The 21,776-nt window shown below is 44.5% G+C and overlaps 1 protein-coding gene across 1 annotated transcript in view; it reads right to left on the bottom strand.

Annotated features, from left to right (window-relative positions):
- Nucleotides 1-317: 317 nt before the first annotated feature.
- Nucleotides 318-21,776, bottom strand: part of TFCP2L1 (transcription factor CP2 like 1) — a 153,548-nt gene continuing 132,089 nt past the window's right edge. The window contains exons 14-15 of the mRNA XM_030209603.1: nucleotides 13,205-13,256; nucleotides 318-1,036 (exon numbers count right to left, since the gene is read on the bottom strand). Of these exons, the coding sequence (XP_030065463.1) occupies nucleotides 999-1,036; nucleotides 13,205-13,256 (90 nt within the window). The 3' untranslated portion in view covers nucleotides 318-998. The remainder of the gene's footprint in view (nucleotides 1,037-13,204; nucleotides 13,257-21,776) is intronic.

The following is a 21,776-nucleotide window of genomic DNA, read 5'->3' as shown; positions in this document are numbered from 1 at the left end:
TCTTTAATAAAAGCCATCCTTTGACAACCGTGTAAGATATTGTCTCAAAACACATCATTCTCTTTAGATACTAAACTAATCGTCATGCAATGTACACCTGCATCTTCTGATATTTCTTCAAACAGGCCTTCAAAGTCCAATGTATCATTTTGTTTCGGGTCCTTCAGACACAGGAGAGGTTTGTTGTCAATAATCTCAAAAATGCTAAAAACATGCAACCCTTAGCGGGGGGGGGGGGGGGGGGGTGTCATTTCAACATTCAAAACAAAATAAAATTTGTAGAGTCTTCAGTTGCGTATGTTTGGGGTTTTTTTTTCCTTTTTCAGGGTAAAGGGAGGGCGGCCAATGGAGAGAAAGAGAAAACATATAACTCAAAAAGTTAAAAAAAAAAAAAAAAACTCTCCCCAGGGGTCTGATTTTGTTCTATCCAAGGCGAAGGAAAGAAAAAAAAAAAATGCAATTCCCTCTAGGAAAACAATTTAAGAGGATTAAATAGGCATAAGATTTACACTATTACTGAGTTTGTATGGACAAGATTTCAGCTGACCAGCATCTAAGGCACATTGAAAGCTACAGAGCAAATTGTAATCACCCCTCCTTTCAGGTCATAAGGATGGCTGGGGCATAAGGCACTAATGTCAACCCCTCCCCAAATGCTTTCTCTGTTTTATTCCCCTCTACAACAAGGTGGATGTTTGTGACCAAAGAGCAGAAATGCTCCAAGAGATTGTATAAAAACAAATATTTATAACATATTTAGAAAAAAAATAAAGCGTTGGCCTTTAAAATTCTTTAAAACATCTTTTTGAATGTTTTTGATGCTTTTATGGGTTTTTTTTGTTTTTGTTTTTTTAGTAGCGTTTTGTTGGTGGTGATTGTTCAGAACAGCCCTTTTAACACTTGTTAATCCAAAGCCATCTTCACATTTCCAGTTTCTGCTGTGACTGTCCCAGCGAATCGGAGGGGGAGCCTGTCCGGTCCCTGCTCTCTCGCAGCCTTCACTTCAAGATGATGTGATAGCCATTGTTGCTCTCAGCTAGAAATAAATTAAAAAAAAAAACAACATTAAAAAAAATTAACCCATCCATATACCTGTGAGATTTTGGGCTGGGAGGGATCATACACTAAGAGACCCTTTTACAAAGCTGCAGGAGGGCTAACGCACCGGTAGCGCATGCCAGATCAGCACTACCGCCAGGGTAGCACATCCGCCCGGCAGTAATTCTGAGTTTGGCGCACGCCAAATCCCGCAGTAGAAAATATTTTTCTATTTTTTACCACTGGGGCATTCCCAGCAGTAATCAGCAGCGTGGCCAGCATCTACCCATCACTGAACCCTGTTCCTCCCTGGTGTACCTTAGAGACGTCCCCAGCACCTGCAGTCATTCATTATTACTGCCTGCACTGGCCCCCGCAGGCTTCCATCGGCCGGGTTCCACCAGACAGGAAACAGGAAATGACATCAGTGAGGGCAGGACCCAACCAATAGAAGACTGCAGGGCCGGTGCAGACACCAATAATGAATCACTGCAGGCACTGGGGATGCCTGTACGGTACACTTGGGAGTGGACGGGTTCAGTGACGGGCAGGCAATTGCCGGGATGCCGCAGAAGAGGAGAGACGTTGATGTGGGGTATGTGAAATAAAATCTATCATTTTTTAAAAATATTTCTTGGGGGGGGGGGGGGGGTGAGGAAGGGCCCATCTAAATTAACTCTGAGCCCATACAAAATACTGGGTCTGGCTACACCACTGCATCTTACGCTGGATATTCAGAGATGTAAGCCACTCCAGTGGATACTATTATTCTTCCAAACACAATTTTTATAGAAAAAGAAGTGCTACTTAACTTCTATTCAAAATGTTCCCCAGACATAAGTCACATAAAATAGGTTGCCACTGAGCAACTCTGCCCCTGCTCTTACCAAACTACATGCCCAGGAATGCTTACCCAGTAGTAAATTTAAAACAAATCAGAGAAAATATTTCTCCACTCAATGTGTAATTAAACTCTGAAATTCGATGCCAGAGAATGTAGTAAAAGCAGTTAGCTTAGCGGGGCTTAAAAAAGGTTTGGCTACCTTCCTAAAAGAAGTCCATAAGCCATTATTAAAATGGACTTGCCTATTTCTAGGTTAAGCAGCAAAAAAATGTATTGTACTGTTTTGGGATCTTGACCCGGATTGGCCACTGTTGGTAACAGGATGCTGGGCTTGCTGGACACCTTTGGTCTCTCCTGGTATGGAAATACTTATTTACTTATGCAGCCATGATTCATGTGTAAATACAAGCCCTCTTACTGACCAGGAGTTCTCAATCCAGTCTTTGAGGCACACCCAGCCCGTCAGCTTTAATATATTCACAATGAATATGAGTGAGGTAAATTTGCATGCATTATCTCCATTGTATGCAAATCTAGTACATGCATATTCATTGAGGGTATCTTGAAAACCTAACTGACTAGGTGTCTCCCAAGGACTGGGTTGAGAATTCCCCTGTTGTTGGTGCATGCACACCACAGGCAAATTTTATAAGAGGCCCTTCCATATGGAAAAAAAAAAAACCTTTATAAAATTATCCTATAGATGCTCTTTTACATTTCAACATTCTTTATTGATGACCAAAGTAAATTCATCCAACAATCTGGGTATATAAAGATGAAAATAATCAAAGTGCACACAATAAAACAAAATGATACAATCTGTCAAACTTTCAACAGTTCCCCCACCCCCACCCCATTATTTTATATTACAGCATGTTTATTGATGACATATAAGAATTCAGTCAATAAAAATACAAAGGAACATAAATGATTAGAGCCCAACCTTTACAGAAAAAGCAATTGAAAAGAAGCCATCAAAGATTTAACCTTGGCATCCCCCCACCCTCCAAGTATTAATAGAAAACAAACGTATATTGACTCAAGAACAGAAAACATGTAGCAACATTGAAGGCCAAGTAGAAAACCAGAAACCAAGGGGTCCTTTTACAAAGGTATGCTGAAAAATGGCTTGCAGTAGTGTAGGCACGCGTTTTGGGCGTGCGCTGATCCATTTTATAGAGCGCCTGTAAAAAAAAAAAAAAAAAAAAAGGCCTCTTTTTTTCGCCGAAAATGGACGTGCGGCAAGATCAAAATTGTCACGTGTTCATTTTGGGTCTGAGACCTTCCTGCCAACCACGGACCTAGTGGTAAAGAATCTGTGTGGCAACTAAACTAAAGTGAAATCTCCGCAGAAATGCAGTTCCCTGTAAAGAACTCATAGCTGCCAAATTCCCAGTACAAAGGTAGTACACTGTGAAGGACTATAAAGTAATACCAGCTTGCTTGGCATAAGCAATAGCCCAACATGATTCACAGAGTTACTACACGGCAGCATAGTAAACAGTGGTATATAAAGGAAAATAGGCCACCCAGTCTGCCTAGTAGACTCGTCTAGTTTAGGGAGATGCACAGAAAGGACAATTCTGTAACAGGGCATCTACATTTAATGCCTTCGTGGTGTCTCCTTTCTTTCACAGAGTACTAACTAGAGAATGACACCGGGACAAAGTTTGTCCCCATCCCTGTGGGTTCTGTCTTTGTCCCCACCCCATCCCCGCAGGTTCTGTCTCTGTCCCCACCGCAGGTTCTGTCTCTGTCCCCCACCTCATCCCCACAGGTTCTGTCTCTGTCCCCACCGCAGGTTCTGTCTCTGTCCCCCACCCCATCCCCGCAGGTTCTGTCTCTGTCCCCACCGCAGGTTCTGTCTCTGTCCCCCACCTCATCCCCGCAGGTTCTGTCTCTGTCCCCACCCCATCCCCGCAGGTTCTGTCTCTGTCCCCCACCTCATCCCCGCAGGTTCTGTCTCTGTCCCCTACCTCATCCCCGCAGGTTCTGTCTCTGTCCCCTCCCTCATCCCCGCAGGTTCTGTCTCTGTCCCCACCCCATCCCCGCAGGTTCTGTCTCTGTCCCCCACCTCATCCCCGCAGGTTCTGTCTCTGTCCCCCACCCCATCCCCGCAGGTTCTGTCTCTGTCCCCCACCTCATCCCCGCAGGTTCTGTCTCTGTCCCCCACCCCATCCCCGCAGGTTCTGTCTCTGTCCCCCACCTCATCCCCGCAGGTTCTGTCTCTGTCCCCCACCTCATCCCCGCAGGTTCTGTCTCTGTCCCCTACCTCATCCCCGCAGGTTCTGTCTCCGGCCCATCCCCGTGTGCTCTGTCCTCATCTGCAGAAGCCTCAAGCGCTTTTGATTTTATATTTAAAATGTCTTTAATCAAAGTATAAAAAGGAACATTATGCTGTGCAACTGTTTATAAATCACAAATTAAAAAAATAAATAATCAGCAACTATAATAACCCTCCACCCTTCCAACCCAACAATAGTTGACTTCTACTACCCCAAGAAATCCCAATCCACCCTATTAAAATGTCTGGGGGTACAAAATACAAGCCATTCTGTATGCCCTAGCGGGGGAGAAATATGACCTATAAAGAACAGGTAAGATACATGTGATTATGAGAACACATATAATGGGAAAGACAAGAGCAGCATCTGAAAGGCTACAAAAGCATAAAGGCTCATAGTCTAGGTAATAAAATCCCAGACTTGATGGCCCTTAGGGCAGAGACAGGGCTGGGTGTTGTTCTTATCATGGAGACATGATGTAATGAGTCCCGTTACTAAGTTAAGGTGATCACAAAAAAAAAAAACAGAAGACTAACAAGCCATAAAAAGAAAATTCACTCACATGTAAAGAGAAGTTGCAAAGAAATGACATCTAGAAATAAGGAGCGCTCATCCACGTGCAAGGAAGGCGTTGGGGGGGGGGGGGGGGGGCAAACAGGGCCTCACAGCTCCAAGGGGTCCCATGGTCCCCACTACAATCTGTCTCGTCCTCCTTCCCAACCTTCTTTAAAAATGTATTTAACGTCTCAGAGATGCCCGGCACGGCAGCCATTCTCTCAAGCTGTCTGCGGCTGCCGTGAAGCTTTCCCTCTCTGAGGCGATCCGCCCCCCTCTGATGCAATTTCCTGTTTCCACCTGGGCGGATCATGGCAGAGAGAGAAAGATTCGTGACAGCCGAAGGAAGTTTATGAGGATGGCTGCTGTGCCGAGGCCCCTCTGAGAAGGGAAATAAAAATGTTCAAGATGACCACAAGGTGAGGGGAAGGGAGGGAGATGGTGGGGAGAAATGGAAGAGACGCCTGTACCAGGGGCGTATCTGCGTGGGGCCTCAGGGGCATTCTGTTTCTGAGTCTGACGTCCTGCACGTACAACGTGCAGCGACGTCAGACTCAGAAGAAACTTTCGACGCCAGCTTTAGTAGAAGAAATGAAAGGACCTCGGCTTGGCTGGCGGGGGTTGGGGGTCCCCCGCCAGCTGACGGAATTCTTTTACAGGCAGCCGGCAGCGGCAGGAGGACGCGGACCTCGGCTGGCGGGGGTTGGGGCCCCCCCCAGCGAAGGTAGGCGACAGCAACGGCGGGGGGAGGCTATAATGTGCCCCCTCACTCTGGCCCTGGCCCCCCCTACCGCCGCACTTCAGATACGCCCCTGGCCTGGACCACATGGGAACAATGCAGGTGGGGAGATCAGTGGAGAGGGAATCAGGGTCAGGGGCCCCCTCCTTAATTTCTGCCCTGGGCCACACCATGTCTAAAACTGGCCCTGTCCACGTGAACTACAGGATAGCATCTGTCAGTTTATATATCAGTAATCCTATTTTACTTCTCCAACCATTTTTTTATTTTATTTTAGTAGCTTCACTGAAAAAAAAAATCATTCCATTAGTTGATCTTTCCACAAGGAAAACTAAGGGGACCTTTTCCTTTAGATTGTAAGCTCCTTTGAGCAGGGACCGTTCTTTGTTGATTTGTAATTTTGTACAGCGCTGCGTAACCCTAGTAGCGCTCTAGAAATGTTAAGTAGTAGTAGTAGTACTAAACTGCAGTAAAACCTGGGCTTAATGCAGGATTTTCCCCATTTGCTAAGCCCAGACTTAATGCAGCACTAATGAGGGAGAGTAGAATTTAAAAATATGTTATTGCAGGTCGTGTGCTGTCATTAATGTGCAGCACCTGCATAGAATTAACACGCAAGTACCTATCGCCTCCTATTTAGCCAGGTGCTAGGTTCTGCCCCATTAACTCTGCCTTATCCAGTCAGTGCACACGCTAATAACACGCTAACTGCATAATGTGGGAACACCCACTCTCCACCCAGAGGCATAGCTAGGTGGGTCGCCAGGGGAGCGGTCGCTCCCCCAAATGGGGTTCTGACGGTGACGGTGCTTATTTTTGACACGAGCTGTCTCGTTTAAAATATATGCTGGCGCCGTCCACTCTCCGCTCCCCCTGCACCCTCAAACCTGGCTATGCTTCTGTCTCCACCCATGACACTCCCCTCTAAAAAGTATATATATATTTTTTTTAATCGCTAGCACACTGAGTAGCATGTGTAAAGCTTAATTTTTAAAAGAGATACTATAATAAAATGAGGAAATTAATTAGAAATAAAATAAATGGAGTGGTTGCCAGGGTCGAAAGTTTTCATGAGGAATGATCATTATTAAAAAAAAAAAAAAAAAAAGAATTTGGAAGTTCAGATAAAATGCATTCCACACATAAAAAAAAAAAAAAAAGATTGAAAAAAGGACAAACAGCCAACACTGTCTAATGATGAGGTGGAAGAGGCAGTGAAAGCCAAAAGGGCACCTTTCAGAAAATAGAAAGCAGACCCAAGAAAATAAGGATGAACTCTGGCAAGTTAGTAGTAAAATAGTAATAAGTCAGCCCAAGAGACATTGAAAAGAGTTTTGTGAATGATGCAGCTGTTTTGCCACATGACCACAGACTATAGCGATTCGACCTGATTTGTCATTTTTGGACTATGGGATTCTTTATATTTATGGATAAAAAGGAGGTGTGTATGTTCCTTTGGCATCTTCAATCAGCCCAGTGCACACTGGGAGAAGTTTAATTTTGAATGTGTTGGCCACAGAAGACAGAAGTTGATAGGAGGTGATGAGGGCTCCCGCTGTATCTTGGCGCTGCCTGATTACCACCAGGAGCACCCCTGCCGCTGAAAGAAAAAAACGTTTTTTTGATGTGCACAAGTGGAACATGGTGGGGGCAGGAACTGCCCCCGGGCTTCCCCTGGGAGCCCAGGCAGTATAGCCAAACTGCCTCACAGCAAGCCCACGGTAGGCTTGCCACTCTTTCATAAAAGGGCCCCTTAAAAGCCTAATATGAGTAGGAGGTGGGGTTGAACAGCAGAAAAACAGAGGCGTCAGAGTTGAAGGTTTTGTGTACCAAGTCCACAGCCCTGTTTACAATAACCCTAACCACTTTCTTCTCTTCAGCTGCCCCGGTTGAATTTTGTATTTTGTGAACGCTGCCATTTCAATAAATCATGCATTGGCACATGCGTGAAGACCTCGAGCTCAGTTTGGAGGATGTCAGGACACTGGCGTAAAAAAAGCCAGCGAAGAGCTTCCAAGAAATGGTTTACAATAGGGGGGGGGGGGGGGTGGTCCTCAAATCCAGTCCTCGAGGTCCACAATCCAGCACAGTTTTCATGATTTCCACAATGAATATGTATAAGAACTATTTTGCATGCATGCACTGGAAGCAGTGAATGAAAATAGATCTCGTATATATTCACCGTGGAAATCCTGAAAAACAGGCTGGGTGGTGGGCTTCGAGGACGCCTGGTTTACAGTAATAGACCACAGCAATGCGCTACTCCTGTCTTGGAAGCCCTCATGGCCACTCTACAAAAACAAAAATCCCCAAACAGTTTATATAGAGAGAGATTTATGCAAGAATGCGCATGCACACACAGACACGCTCACCTTCTGTTTTGGCACCTGTCACTATCAGAAAAGTTTAAAACAGTCCCCCTACTTCAACACCCTCCAGGCAGGGGACCTTTTCACCTATTGTACCTTGACAGGGCTGCTAATTCAATGTGCTTCATCCACATTCATGTGCTGCCCGTCCTGCATCTTTCCATACCCCTGACCCTCTATGGCACAGAGCCAGATAGCTCAGAGGCACCCAGCAAAACAGCATGCAATTTTATGCCTGTTGATTTCACAGTATTCCAGAGACAATGTTTTCCTCCCAGAAGCAGCTTCACTTAAGGAGGTGCTATAAATTGAGGTGGCAGTTTTCAGAATAACCACAGGAGTTACTGGTTTGCGAGTACATAGTTTGTGTCATGCAAGGTCATTTTTAAAGGGACTTTCCCCCCCCCCCCCCCACACACACACCCTTTGCAGGGATTCTTCCCAACAGTAATTATCCCTCAACAGAAATAAAATGAATGAGAACGAAAACAACCAGCTTTTGGTTTTTACAGCCCTAAACTGGGGGATCCATTGCGCCTGCAAACAAGGTTATAGCAAAACTAAAGTACTGCAAATTAGTAAAAAAAAAAAAAAAACACACAGCTTTTGTATGCTTTATGCTGAGATAAACTGGGAGTCTTGGACTGCATGTAAAGATTTCACTTTTTTTTTTTTTTGTTACATTTGTACCCCGCGCTTTCCCACTCATGGCAGGCTCAATGCGGCTTACATGGGGCAATGGAGGGTTAAGTGACTTGCCCAGAGTCACAAGGAGCTGCCTGTGCCTGACGTGGGAATCGAACTCAGTTCCTCAGTTCCCCAGGACCAAAGTCCACCACTCTAACCACTAGGCCACTCCTTCACTGTTGCTACTATTTGAGATTCTACATGAAATGTTGCTATTCCACTAGCAACATTCCATGTAGAAGTCGGCCCTTGCAGGTCACCAATGTGGCCGCGCAGGCTTCTGCTTCTGTGAGTCTGACGTCCTGCACGTACGTGCAGGACGTCAGACTCACAGAAACAGAAGCCTGCGCAGCCTTCTACATGGAATGTTGCTAGTGGAATAGCAACATTCCATGTAGAATCTCCAATAGTAGCAACATTCCATGTAGAATCTCCAATAGTATCTATTTTATTTTTGTTACATTTGTACCCTGCGCTTTCCCACTCATGGCAGGCTCAATGCGGCTTACATGGGGCAATGGAGGGTTAAGTGACTTGCCCAGAGTCACAAGGAGCTGCCTGTGCCTGAAGTGGGAATTGAACTCAGTTCCCCAGTTCCCCAGGACCAAAGTCCACCACTCTAACCACTAGGCCACTCCTTCACTGTTGCTACTATTTGAGATTCTACATGAAATGTTGCTATTCCACTAGCAACATTCCATGTAGAAGTCGGCCCTTGCAGGTCACCAATGTGGCCGCGCAGGCTTCTACGTGGAATGTTGCTAGTGGAATAGCAACATTCCATGTAGAATCTCCAATAGTAGCAACATTCCATGTAGAATCTCCAATAGTATCTATTTTATTTTTGTTACATTTGTACCCTGCGCTTTCCCACTCATGGCAGGCTCAATGCGGCTTACATGGGGCAATGGAGGGTTAAGTGACTTGCCCAGAGTCACAAGGAGCTGCCTGTGCCTGAAGTGGGAATTGAACTCAGTTCCCCAGTTCCCCAGGACCAAAGTCCACCACTCTAACCACTAGGCCACTCCTTCACTGTTGCTACTATTTGAGATTCTACATGAAATGTTGCTATTCCACTAGCAACATTCCATGTAGAAGTCGGCCCTTGCAGGTCACCAATGTGGCCGCGCAGGCTTCTACGTGGAATGTTGCTAGTGGAATAGCAACATTCCATGTAGAATCTCCAATAGTAGCAACATTCCATGTAGAATCTCCAATAGTATCTATTTTATTTTTGTTACATTTGTACCCTGCGCTTTCCCACTCATGGCAGGCTCAATGCGGCTTACATGGGGCAATGGAGGGTTAAGTGACTTGCCCAGAGTCACAAGGAGCTGCCTGTGCCTGAAGTGGGAATCGAACTCAGTTCCTCAGTTCCCCAGGACCAAAGTCCACCACCCTAACCACTAGGCCACTCCTCCACTCCATTGTGAACTGTATTTCATTTTTACGCTGTTAAATGCCTTGATACAATTTAATAAGAGGCATAAAAGCAAGTATGAATACATTAATTAAAAAAAAAGTATTTTTGAAAATCATGCCAGCGGTGCACAACAGATATTTAATACCCATGGGATAAGCACATGTGGATGTCTGAAAAGGATTGCCCCACATGGACTCTCTCTCTGCACCCGTTTTACACTGTGGGTAAAGGTACCCTAAGCCTATTGTCACCTGCAGAAGTGGGGGAGGGGCGTTTTTTTCAAAAACCTCATCAGCTTGGAGAAGAGACGGCTGAGGGGAGACATGATGGAGGTATATAAAATAACGAGTGGAGTGGAACAGGTGGATGTGAAGCATCTGTTCACGCTTTCCAAAAATACTAGGACTAGGGGGCATGCAATGAAACTACAGTGTAGTAAATTTAAAACAAATATTTCTCTACCCCAATGCATAATTAAACTCTGGAATTCGTTGCTGGAGAACGTGGTGAAGGTGGTTAGCTTGGCAGAGTTTAAAAAGGGGTTAGACGGTTTCCTAAAGGACACGTCCATAAACCACTACTAAATGGACTTGGGAAAAATCCACAATTTCAGGAATAACATGTACAGAATGTTTGTACGTTTGGGAAGCTCGCCAGGTGCCCTTGGCCTGGATTGGCCGCTGTCGTGGACAGGATGCTGGGCTCGATGGACCCTTGGTCTTTTCCCAGTGTGGCATTACTTATGTACTTATGTCCTCTACTTGGCTCACTTTTATTACATAGAGCAGTGATTTAACCTATTGTGATGTCATAGTGGCTCATTCCACCAATAAGAGCCAACCTCATTAGTGATGTCACAATGGCTTGATTGTATATAGAATGTTTGTACGTTTGGGAAGCTCGCCAGGTGCTCTTGGCCTGGATTGGCCGCTGTCGTGGACAGGATGCTGGGCTCGATGGACCCTTGGTCTTTTCCTAGTGTGGCATTACTTATGTCCTCTACTTGGCTCACTTTTATTACATAGAGCAGTGATTTAACCTATTGTGATGTCATAGTGGCTCATTCCACCAATAAGAGCCAACTTCATTAGTGATGTCACAATGGCTTGATTGTATAGAATGTTTGTACGTTTGGGAAGCTTGCCAGGTGCCCTTGGCCTGGATTGGCCGCTGTCATGGATAGGATGCTGGGCTCGATGGACCCTTGGTCTTTTCCCAGTGTGGCATTACTTATGTACTTATGTCCTCTACTTGGCTCACTTTTATTACATAGAGCAGTGATTTAACCTATTGTGATGTCATAGTGGCTCATTCCACCAATAAGAGCCAACTTCATTAGTGATGTCACAATGGCTTGATTGTATAGAATGTTTGTACGTTTGGGAAGCTTGCCAGGTGCCCTTGGCCTGGATTGGCCGCTGTCATGGATAGGATGCTGGGCTCGATGGACCCTTGGTCTTTTCCCAGTGTGGCATTACTTATGTACTTATGTCCTCTACTTGGCTCACTTTTATTACATAGAGCAGTGATTTAACCTATTGTGATGTCATAGTGGCTCATTCCACCAATAAGAGCCAACTTCATTAGTGATGTCACAATGGCTTGATTGTATAGAATGTTTGTACGTTTGGGAAGCTCGCCAGGTGCTCTTGGCCTGGATTGGCCGCTGTCGTGGACAGGATGCTGGGCTCGATGGACCCTTGGTCTTTTCCCAGTGTGGCATTACTTATGTACTTATGTCCTCTACTTGGCTCACTTTTATTACATAGAGCAGTGATTTAACCTATTGTGATGTCATAGTGGCTCATTCCACCAATAAGAGCCAACCTCATTAGTGATGTCACAATGGCTTGATTGTATAGAATGTTTGTACGTTTGGGAAGCTTGCCAGGTGCCCTTGGCCTGGATTGGCCGCTGTCGTGGACAGGATGCTGGGCTCGATGGACCCTTGGTCTTTTCCCAGTGTGACATTACTTATGTACTTATGTCCTCTACTTGGCACACTTTTATTACATAGAGCAGTGATTTAACCTATTGTGATGTCATAGTGGCTCATTCCACCAATAAGAGCCAACCTCATTAGTGATGTCACAATGGCTTGATTGTATAGAATGTTTGTACGTTTGGGAAGCTCGCCAGGTGCCCTTGGCCTGGATAGGATGCTGGGCTCGATGGACCCTTGGTCTTTTCCCAGGGTGGCATTACTTATGTACCACAGGTTTGTTCTGTGCCATCTTTTGGTTTCATCTTCAGTATTTTTGAGTGCATGGTTTTCCACCACTTCCACACGAACTCCCACCTTTTGAGAACGTTATGATGTATTTCTGAGATAGCCAGCATTTATACGTTTGCACATTTCTGGTCATATTTGTGAATATTTTTCCTTTTGATTTTAATTCAGTAATTTGAATTGGGTTCAATTTTCTCCCTTATTAATATTAAGTTATAAAAAAGAGTCACAATCATGACCATAACATTTAACATTTCAAGAGAGCTGCTCTCTTCTCTGACTGAAGATAAATGAGTGCAAAACTGCTCCACCCAGGACCCTGTACCAACACATACACTGCCTGAAATTCAAGGTAGAGTAGCATCAGTTTTATACAGGAAGGCAAGGAAGGTACCTAACCCAGCCCTGTACTGGAAGGGGACCCACCCTGCACAGCCACAAGCAGCACCCCTCTCCCCAAAAGCACCTGACGCTGGCACACAAATTGACTTACCTCTGATCCTGCTGAGGCCTGTCCCACAAATGTTTATCAATAAATTCAGCTAGAACTTAGGGGCCCTTTTGCTAAGGTGTACTAGAATCTGGGCTTAGCGCATCTTAGCATGGGACCTTCCTGAACACTAAGCCCAGATTCAAAATGGCATTTTTTTAGGGCATTTAAAAAAATGTTTTTATTTCAGGTCACATGCTAATGTCATTAATGTGCATTACCTGTGAAAAATTAATGCGGTAATCAGAACACACTAGCTGTGTAATGCTTCCACACCCATTCTCCACCCATGACAAGCCCCCTCAAAAACACATTTCTGAAAAATATCTATCATGCGGGGGGGTTAGCACATGATAACAGGCAAAATACCACATAACACTTTAATGAGTTTCAGGTAGGCTGTTTTTTGCGCATTAAGTACATGCTAAGACTTAACACCCTTTAGTAAAAGGGCCCCTTAGAGTATCTAATTTCATTTTTTGTGAAAATTCTTACATGGGCAACAATCCAGGGGGAAAAAAAAAAAAAAAAAAAGAATACTTACCTTTTAAGGTGCTGATTAGAAAACACGATTCATCCTGGAAATTTTGCACCATCTGAAAAGACAAAAACCAATCAGGCCCTGGGAGGAAGGGTGTGGATCAGCGCCCTTTTTATGGTGTCTAATTTTAGCATCATTTATAGAATCCCCCACCCCCCCACCCACCCATATGCATATGTAAAGTATGTTTGACACGTGGAACACGGCGGTTATAAACAGCCCAAGCACGAAGAACAAGCCTTTCCACAAGATGAACAGCAAAGGTGACAAAGTCCCAAAACAAACGGTGTGGTGCAAAATCTTTATTGCCGAGTATCAAAGACTCAACACGAGTCATGTTTTGGTCGTTAGGCCTGAATCAGGAGTCTATAAACAGAACAAAACCTACACATATGCACCAATAAAATAAAATAATCTAAAAATACAATCAAATCAAGCCATAGTTCATGAAGAAGTATAAACAGCCTGCAGGTACACACGTGCAAAGATGGGAATGATTGCATCTACTTGTACATGATCCCAGGAGTGCAGTTTAGGTACATGTGTGTATTTTATAAAATAGTCATGTAAAGGGCAATTTTATAACTAAGCACCCCTTTATACACGTGTATAAACGGAAGAAGTGTCTCATGCACGCAAGAGCCTTAAGCGCTATAATGCCCAAAAGCAAGGGGTGGGCATACACGTGGGCTGAGCATGGAGGGCATGGGTAGGGCTCCCATTTATACCATAAAACTTACAGAACCCTGTACTTTATAGTTTATTTATACTTGCTATACCGCCCAAGCTAACTTGCAGTTCTGGGTGGTTTACAGGCTAAAAACAAACATTCAGAAAAGAAATATAGGAACGCAAGACCTTTGAAGTCAGAATGATTAAATATTTTGACACCCACCAGACAGGACTTAAAGATCTGGGTTTTCTAGCCCATTATAAACCATAAAATTGTACTGCTTTGTCACCCTCCTATCTCCATGCATAAGGGTGGATGGATAGTATAAGAGCAAGGCTGGGAAAAGGGGGGGTTTAGCAATGCAGTATGACAACCAAACTCTCTCCTTTAGTTAAATAAAAGCCTGCTTAAACAACCTGGTTTTCAGAGCTTTTTTTAAAGTTCTTAAAAGAAAGTTCAGACCTTAAAGATAGTGGGAAGGAATTCCAGTGAGCAGGAGCTGCAAAGAAGAATGTACGATGAGTGCTTTCAAGTTGAGCTGATTTAGGATGTGGAAGAACCAGACGATCATGAGCGAAGGAGTCATGTTGGTGAATAGGGAATTGTAAAGGCAGAGAGGTAATCAGGAAGACCAACTCTATGGGCCTTAAAAATGAGCTTAAGGAGTTTAAATGAAATATATTGTTCTGTTGGAAGCCAATGAAGTTTTCGAAACGGGAGAAACATGGTCAAACTTTCGTGCATGACAGACCAGTTTAATAGCCACGTTTCGTACTGATTGCACCTTCTTTCGGTTTAAGCGAGAGCATCCTAAGTAGACTATGAGGCATATTTTCAAAGCACTTTGGGAGGCTAAGTTCCATAGGTTTCTATGGAACTTTGGGAGGCTAAGTGCTTTGAAAATGAGCCTTAATGTCTCCATAATCAAGACGGTTATCAATACCAACAGCACAAGAGAATGAAATGTATCTAGATCGAAGTACCTATGAATTGAACGCAACTGACGGCGTATGTAGAAACTAGATTTGCACAGACTAGAAATCTGGGCGGAAAAAGTAAGACAGGAATCCAATACAATTCCTACACGGCAAAACAATTCTACAGGACATATAGAAGTCCATTCTCACATTTAGGTGCGCACAGTTAGTTATTTTTATTTCAGATGGATTTTGAAGGGTCTTTAAGTTTGGGTTTCACGATGGCTAGTTTCCAAGCTGCTGGGATGGTTCCTACTGAGTGGGAAGATGAGATAGATCATATGACGAATAAAAGGGCTGAGTTCTTTATCAGATTGTTTAATGAAGATAGATGGGATAGAGTCATGGGGAGCTGTAGTAGATTTAATATTTTTAACGATGTTATGTAAATGTTGTTCTGTTGGGATATTAAAAGAAGAGCGTGTAGTAGTTGAGAATGTGGAGATAGGGGTGGGCTCTGTTGATCCATTATGAAGAGGTGGTGGTAGAGAAGTGATCTCTGTTAATAATTGTAATATGCATGAGAGAGATTTGCATACCTGGTCACCTCCATGATATGCAAATCTCTCTCATGCATATTCGTTAGAGTGTAAGAACTCTGTTTTTTTGCACAGGAACGTTTGCCCATAAGCTATTCACTGACATATTGGAAGATTTGTAGTAACTTATAATGTAGTAAAGCATTAGCTCAGAGAAGAGATTCTTGCACTTTTTTGCTTTGGAATTTGGGGAAATGGTTTAGCAGTGTGGGCAAAATCAACTTTAATATCAACAAACAAAGAAAACCCTCAAAATGTTTAGGCTTGTAATAATAGAGGGAGATTTGGTTTAGGGAATAATGTTTTACAGTATATTATATATATTACTAGCCGTTGAGCCCGTGAAAACGGGCTACTTTTGGAATGGGGGGGGTTCCGAGCCCCCACCCCGGAGTCGCCTCCGCCGCCGCCCCTCCACCCGGCCCGAGCAGCACTGTAAACTTACATCAGCACGCAGCAGCAGGCACATCAGCAAAGCTGCCGTCGGGGCGGGCTTCCTTCTCTGCCTGTGTCCCGCCCTCGTGTGACGCAACATCGGCGAGGGCGGGACAAAGGCAGAGAAGGAAGCCTGACGGCAGCTTTGCTGATGTGCCTGCTGCTGCGTGGTGATGTAAATTCACAGTGCTCGGGCCAGATGGAGGGGCGGAGGGGGAGCGGTTCCGACGTCTGCAGCATGCCAGTAGAGACTTCCCTCTCTGTCCCGCCCCCATCATCACGTATTGAAGCGGGGGCGGGGCAGAGAGGGAAGTCTCTACTGCGCATTTGCGAGTGAGTACGGTCACTCGCCGTTTATATGTTTGATAGCTAGATAAATGGGAATGAGGTTTGATTGAGTTTGCATGGTATGAATGTGGAGAGAGAGAGAGAGAGTGAGGGATGAGAGATATTGGTTTTAAATGAATGATTTTGGATACTTGATATTTGCATTGTATTGTAATAAATAAAGAATTATGGAATAATTATGAAATAAGGAATGATAGTTATTTGTAGTATATGAACATGCATATTCGTTAGGGATATCCTAAAAGCCTGACTGGCCTGTGGACCCCCAGAAACACACACACAAAAAAGCAAACACTGGGCCTTCAGGATTGAGAAAAATGTTATCCTTTTATTCTGAAAATGGCCCGACATGTGACGTGTCCAGGGTCACAGAAAGTTGTAGTTGGAACCGAGCCAGCTGCTGTTTCACCTCATTTTCAGGTCTTTAGAACGAGGTGAAACAGCAACTGGCTCGGTTCCAACTACAACTTTCTGTGACCCTGGACACGTCACGTAAATCTCCATTACCACAGTCCCCTGAGGCAGGCGTTTGTTATGCCAAAACACGGCCCGTGTCGGGTCATTTTCAAAATAAAAGGATACAGACAATAAAAGAGCAACACTGGGCCTTCAAGACTAGGACAACAGGAGTACTTTATTAACAGGTGACCCGACAGGGGCCGTGTTTCGGCGCCAAATGACGCCTGCCTCAGGGGTCAGAGTATTGATACTGAAGTATATTAATAATGTAGGTCAAGTGCCTCAACACATTAAAGTGTTATTTAGGATATCCGCTGTAACACGAAAAAACAAGCTCCAGGAAAAAGCCTTCTCCTGTGCACCGGTAATCGGGTCACCTGTTAATAAAGTTCTCCTGTTGTCCTAGTCTTGAAGGCCCAGTGTTGCTCTTTTTTGTCTGTATACTTTGGTTGTACGCTGTTTTACCCTCTCTATTTGTACTGTATATTCAGTGTAAAAAATGTAACGAAGGATGCTATATTGGAGAAACAGGCTGATGCTTAAGACAAGATTCAATTTACATAGACATCATATGAACAATACTGGTGCCAGCAGGGTTCCCACGCCTGTTGGTCAACATTTTACAGGACCAGGACACTGTACCAGTGACTTCACAGTGAGAATCCTGAAAGGTAACTTTAAAACCATACAAGAACGTAAGACCTTTGAAGTCAGAATGATTGAATATTTTAACACCCAACAGAAAGGACTTAACAAGGACCTGGGGTTCTTAGACCATTATAAACCATAAAGCTGTATGTCTCTGTTGATCACCCTCCCCTCACCTATCCACACCCATCCTGTTAGAATATCAATGATATGCTTTGATGTCCCCATGCATACCTCCTACCCACCCCCATCCTCCCACCCTGTCAGACTGTCATAGTAATGCTTGAATGTTTTCACTTATATACACTGTCAGCTAGCACATTTTGCTTATTTCCTATCTGACGAAGAAGGGCAACCTTCGAAAGCTAATCAAGAAATGTATTAAGTTAAGTCCAATAAAAAAAGGTATCATCTTATTTTCTTTTCCATGTTTTATTTTGTTTGATTTCTACTGTACAAAATAAAAGCATAGCATAGAGTAGTAATTCCCAAACCTATCCCGGGGGGGATCTGCCCAGCCTGCCAGGTTTTCAGAACATCTGCATGAATATGCATTGTGGATATCCTGAAACCCTGGCTGGTTGGAGATTCCTCGGGGCAGGTTTAGGCACCACTGGAATAGGATGCTGTTGGATGTTAGGGATCTGCTTAAGAGTTAAAAACGTTTTCCACTTCTTCCCCATGAAACAAACAATTACTTTCTAAAAATTCACCAGATTTGGCAAGCAGAATGTTTGACTATCTCAAATTCAAAGAGCAGAAAAATCAAGTTAATCTCTTCAGCAAACTCAGCCTTGATCACCACGGCTTTCTTTGAGAAAAACTGTTCAAAACTGTGATTGTTCATCCCTGCTCCATTCCAAAATCTCTTCCTCAACCTACCAGCAATTTGGCAAACAGCAGCACAGAGTAACAGAGACAGGGAAAAATATTTGAAGCAGCTGGAGAAGGAGGACACCAAAAAAGTACTTTCAAGGCTTTGTTCCCCACATTTCCAAAGTTACTCCCCTCCACCCCCACCACAACACCAATCTATAAACAACACACAACCCACACACCCATTCAACTGCATCTGAAATATTTAAAATCCTTCACATCGTACACCTCCACTCACCCGGCATCCACACATCCCCAGACATCTACCTACCCATCACCCTACTCACTATATCAACACACACAAATCTAGAACCTACATACTCTTACACTTTCAAGTTTAACAATAAACTATATCCATGTCCTTCCAAACCCACCCCACATATAATACACTCTCAATTTACCCCATCTACACCCCCATAAACATCTATACCAGGGTTTCCAACCTCGAGGGCCGCAATACAGATCGGGTTTTCAGGATTTTTCCCAAACAATATGCTTGAGATCTATTTGCAAGCACTGCCTTCACTGTATACAAATAGATATTATGCATATTTGTTGGGGAAATCCTGACAACCCGATCTGGAGAGGGCCGAGGTAGGACGCCCCTGTTCTATACCCTCCCGAGATCCCCAAACAGCTCCGACTCTACCATGCCCATCCAATTCTTCTACAGTCTATACTGGAAAGCATTCCTGAAGCCTCTGATTCTCATGCTTTCATTACTTACTTTTTAAAGGGACAATACTACAGCTTCTAACTAACAGAACTTTGGTACCTGTTAAGCAACGTCAAAAGCAGCTGCCAGAAGAGGAAGAAAACCACAGAAAAGACCAGGACACAGGGGCGTAGCCAGACCAGTGGTGTTCCTAGGGGGGCGGACACCCGGGGCGGCGCCCCCCCCCCCGGCAAAAGACACCCCTCCCCCGGGTGCATGCTGCTGGGGGGGGGCTGCCGCAGCGCACGCCTGCTGCGAGTTTACTAACTTTGCTCGTTCGCTGCAGTTCCCTCTGCCCCGGAACAGGAAGTAACCTGTTCCGGAGCAGAGGGAGCTGCAGCGAACGAGAGAAGTTAGCGAACTCTCGCAGCAGGCACGCGCCGCAGCACCCCCCCCCCCCCCCCAGCGGTGTGCATCCTGGGCGGATCGCCCCCACCTTGGTACGCCACTGAGCCAGACACCCAATTTTGGGTGGGCAGAAGAACTTCATTTGTCCCACAATTGATTTGGTCTCTCCCTCTCTCGCCTGCATGCCATATGGTCTCTCAAACAGCCCCCCCCTCCCCCGCATACCTTTTAAATAGCAGATTTTCACCAGCAGCGAGCAGCAACTAATACACACTGCTCATGTTGGCACCACAGCCTTCCCTCTGATGCAACTTCCTGTTTCTGCATAGGCGAGAATACATCAGAGGGAAGGCAGTGGGACTGGTGCGAGCAGTATGTATCAGTCGCTGCTCAGTGCAGGCAAAGATCTGCTATTTACAAGGTATACAGGAGGGACAGTCATTGGGAGTTTTGGGCCACATCATAGGTGTGCTGCTACTGGGTGGGCCTGAGTTGAAAGTGGGAGGGCCTGGCCACCCTTGGCTACGCCACGGCCAGGACATCATAAACTTCAAGTGGTACAACCTTCAAGCGCATTTCTTTTCTTCTATCCCCCTTCCACGTCTTTTTCTTAAATTATTATTATTTTGCATGTTTATGCACACACTTAATATAGTTAATGGCCCATGAAGTACATTTTCTCGGTGCCCCCTCCCCCACTTTAGCTGCTCTACCAGGGGCACACGAAGAACCACGCAGAAAGCAATCCACATGGTTAATATGTAACTGAAGCATTTAATTACACTCCCCAGATGGCTGAGCTAGCAAAGGCAATTCTCTACCTAAAGTTGCCTGGAAGCACTTTGCAGCAATTAAAAAGTTGAGGGCCTTAGATTTAATCTGGGTAAAATGGCAAAGGAGACTTTTGGGAGACTAAACATGCACTTAAAACCGTAGGATGCATTTCAATGTTGTGCTCTGCCTCATTTGTCTTCTGCAATGCAAGTTTTGGAGCCATTTTTACTGGCTATTTAAAGTAAGTTCCTTAGGGGCTCATGATCCATGAAACTGCAGGTCACCTCGAACCACCTGTGAGGCTCTTCCGAACTAAAGGTCGGTCTGTATAATGGGCACAGGAGCCCAATAAATGCTAGAATTCCAAAGAAGCGTAAGAAAACTGCTGGTCCAAATGAAGCAAGTTGAAAAGCGCACACTTTTACGCGGCAGCCAAGACGACGATGATACCACGGACTTTCCTTGCGCAGCCCTGGAATACATCATCCTAGCCAATAAAGGAGGGGAAGGGAAATGGGACTTGATCTACCGCCTTTCTGAGGTTTTTGCAACTACATTCAAAGCGGTTTACATATATTCAGGTACTTATTTTGTACCAGGGGCAATGGAGGGTTAAGTGACTTGTCCAGAGTCACAAGGAGCTGCAGTGGGAATTGAACCCAGTTCCCCAGGATCAAAGTCCACTGCACTAACCACTAACCCACTCCTCCACTCCAGCAGGCCAAACTTGACAGCAACAAAACAGCAGGCCAATCATCAGCTTTTCATGGGTACCAACTATAACAGTATTTCCCAAGTCAGTCCTGGAGTAACCTCCTTGCCAGTCAGGTATTCAGGATATTCCCAATGAATACGCATTAAAAAAGAGATGTGCATATAATGGAGATAATGTATTTTATTTATTTATTTTATTGCATTTGTATCCCACATTTTTCCACCTCTTTGCAGGCTCAATGTGGCTTACAATACATCGTGAATAGTGGAAATACATAAGAGAATAGACATTTAGTATTCCAGAAGGATCTTGGGTAACATGAGAGTGATAAAGCATGATAGTAATATAACAAGCAGATATTATAAGGCAATTATAGGTATGTGTGGAGGATTTCACATTTGTTGATCTTTGTGGTATGCCTTGTTAAAGAGATGGGTCTTCAGTAATTTGCGGAAGTCAGTTAGTTCATAGATCGTTTTTAAATTTCGCGGCAGCGCATTCCAGAATTGTGTGCTCAAGTAGGAAAAGGTTGACGCATGCGTTAGTGTATGTAAATCAATCTCATGCATATTCATTGTGGATGTCCCGAGAACCTGTCTGGCAAGAAGTTACTCCAGGACTGACTTGGGAAAAACACTGAACTAGAAGACAAAATATTTACACTGGGACATGAGAAAGGAAGCCTACCTAAGACCCAAAGAAGGAATGACAAGACTCAAGAACATGGCAACCTACTTTCCAAATGTGATGATAGAAAAATAATCTAAAGTGCTCAAGACCTGCAAAGCCAATGGAAGAACCCGCCCACTATAAATGTTACCCTCACCAATCAAAATTCCTTTCATAGCATATTTTGATTTCCACCATCCCGTTTGTCTTACTGGATTAGAAGTTCTTCAGTGGAAGGAGTGAACACCACACTTTGTCTGATATACACAGGGCAGGATGAACCCTGGGATCAGCAGCATGAATCTTGCTGCTATTTTGGGATACTGCCAGGTACTTTTGACCTACACTGGCCACTGTTGGAAGCAGGATACTGGACTAGGTGGACCATTAGTCTAACCC

Source organism: Microcaecilia unicolor, chromosome 7, assembly GCF_901765095.1.
Source record: "Microcaecilia unicolor chromosome 7, aMicUni1.1, whole genome shotgun sequence".
NCBI classification, from domain to species: Eukaryota; Metazoa; Chordata; class Amphibia; order Gymnophiona; family Siphonopidae; genus Microcaecilia; species Microcaecilia unicolor.
This window is presented reverse-complemented; position numbering and strand designations above follow the sequence as displayed.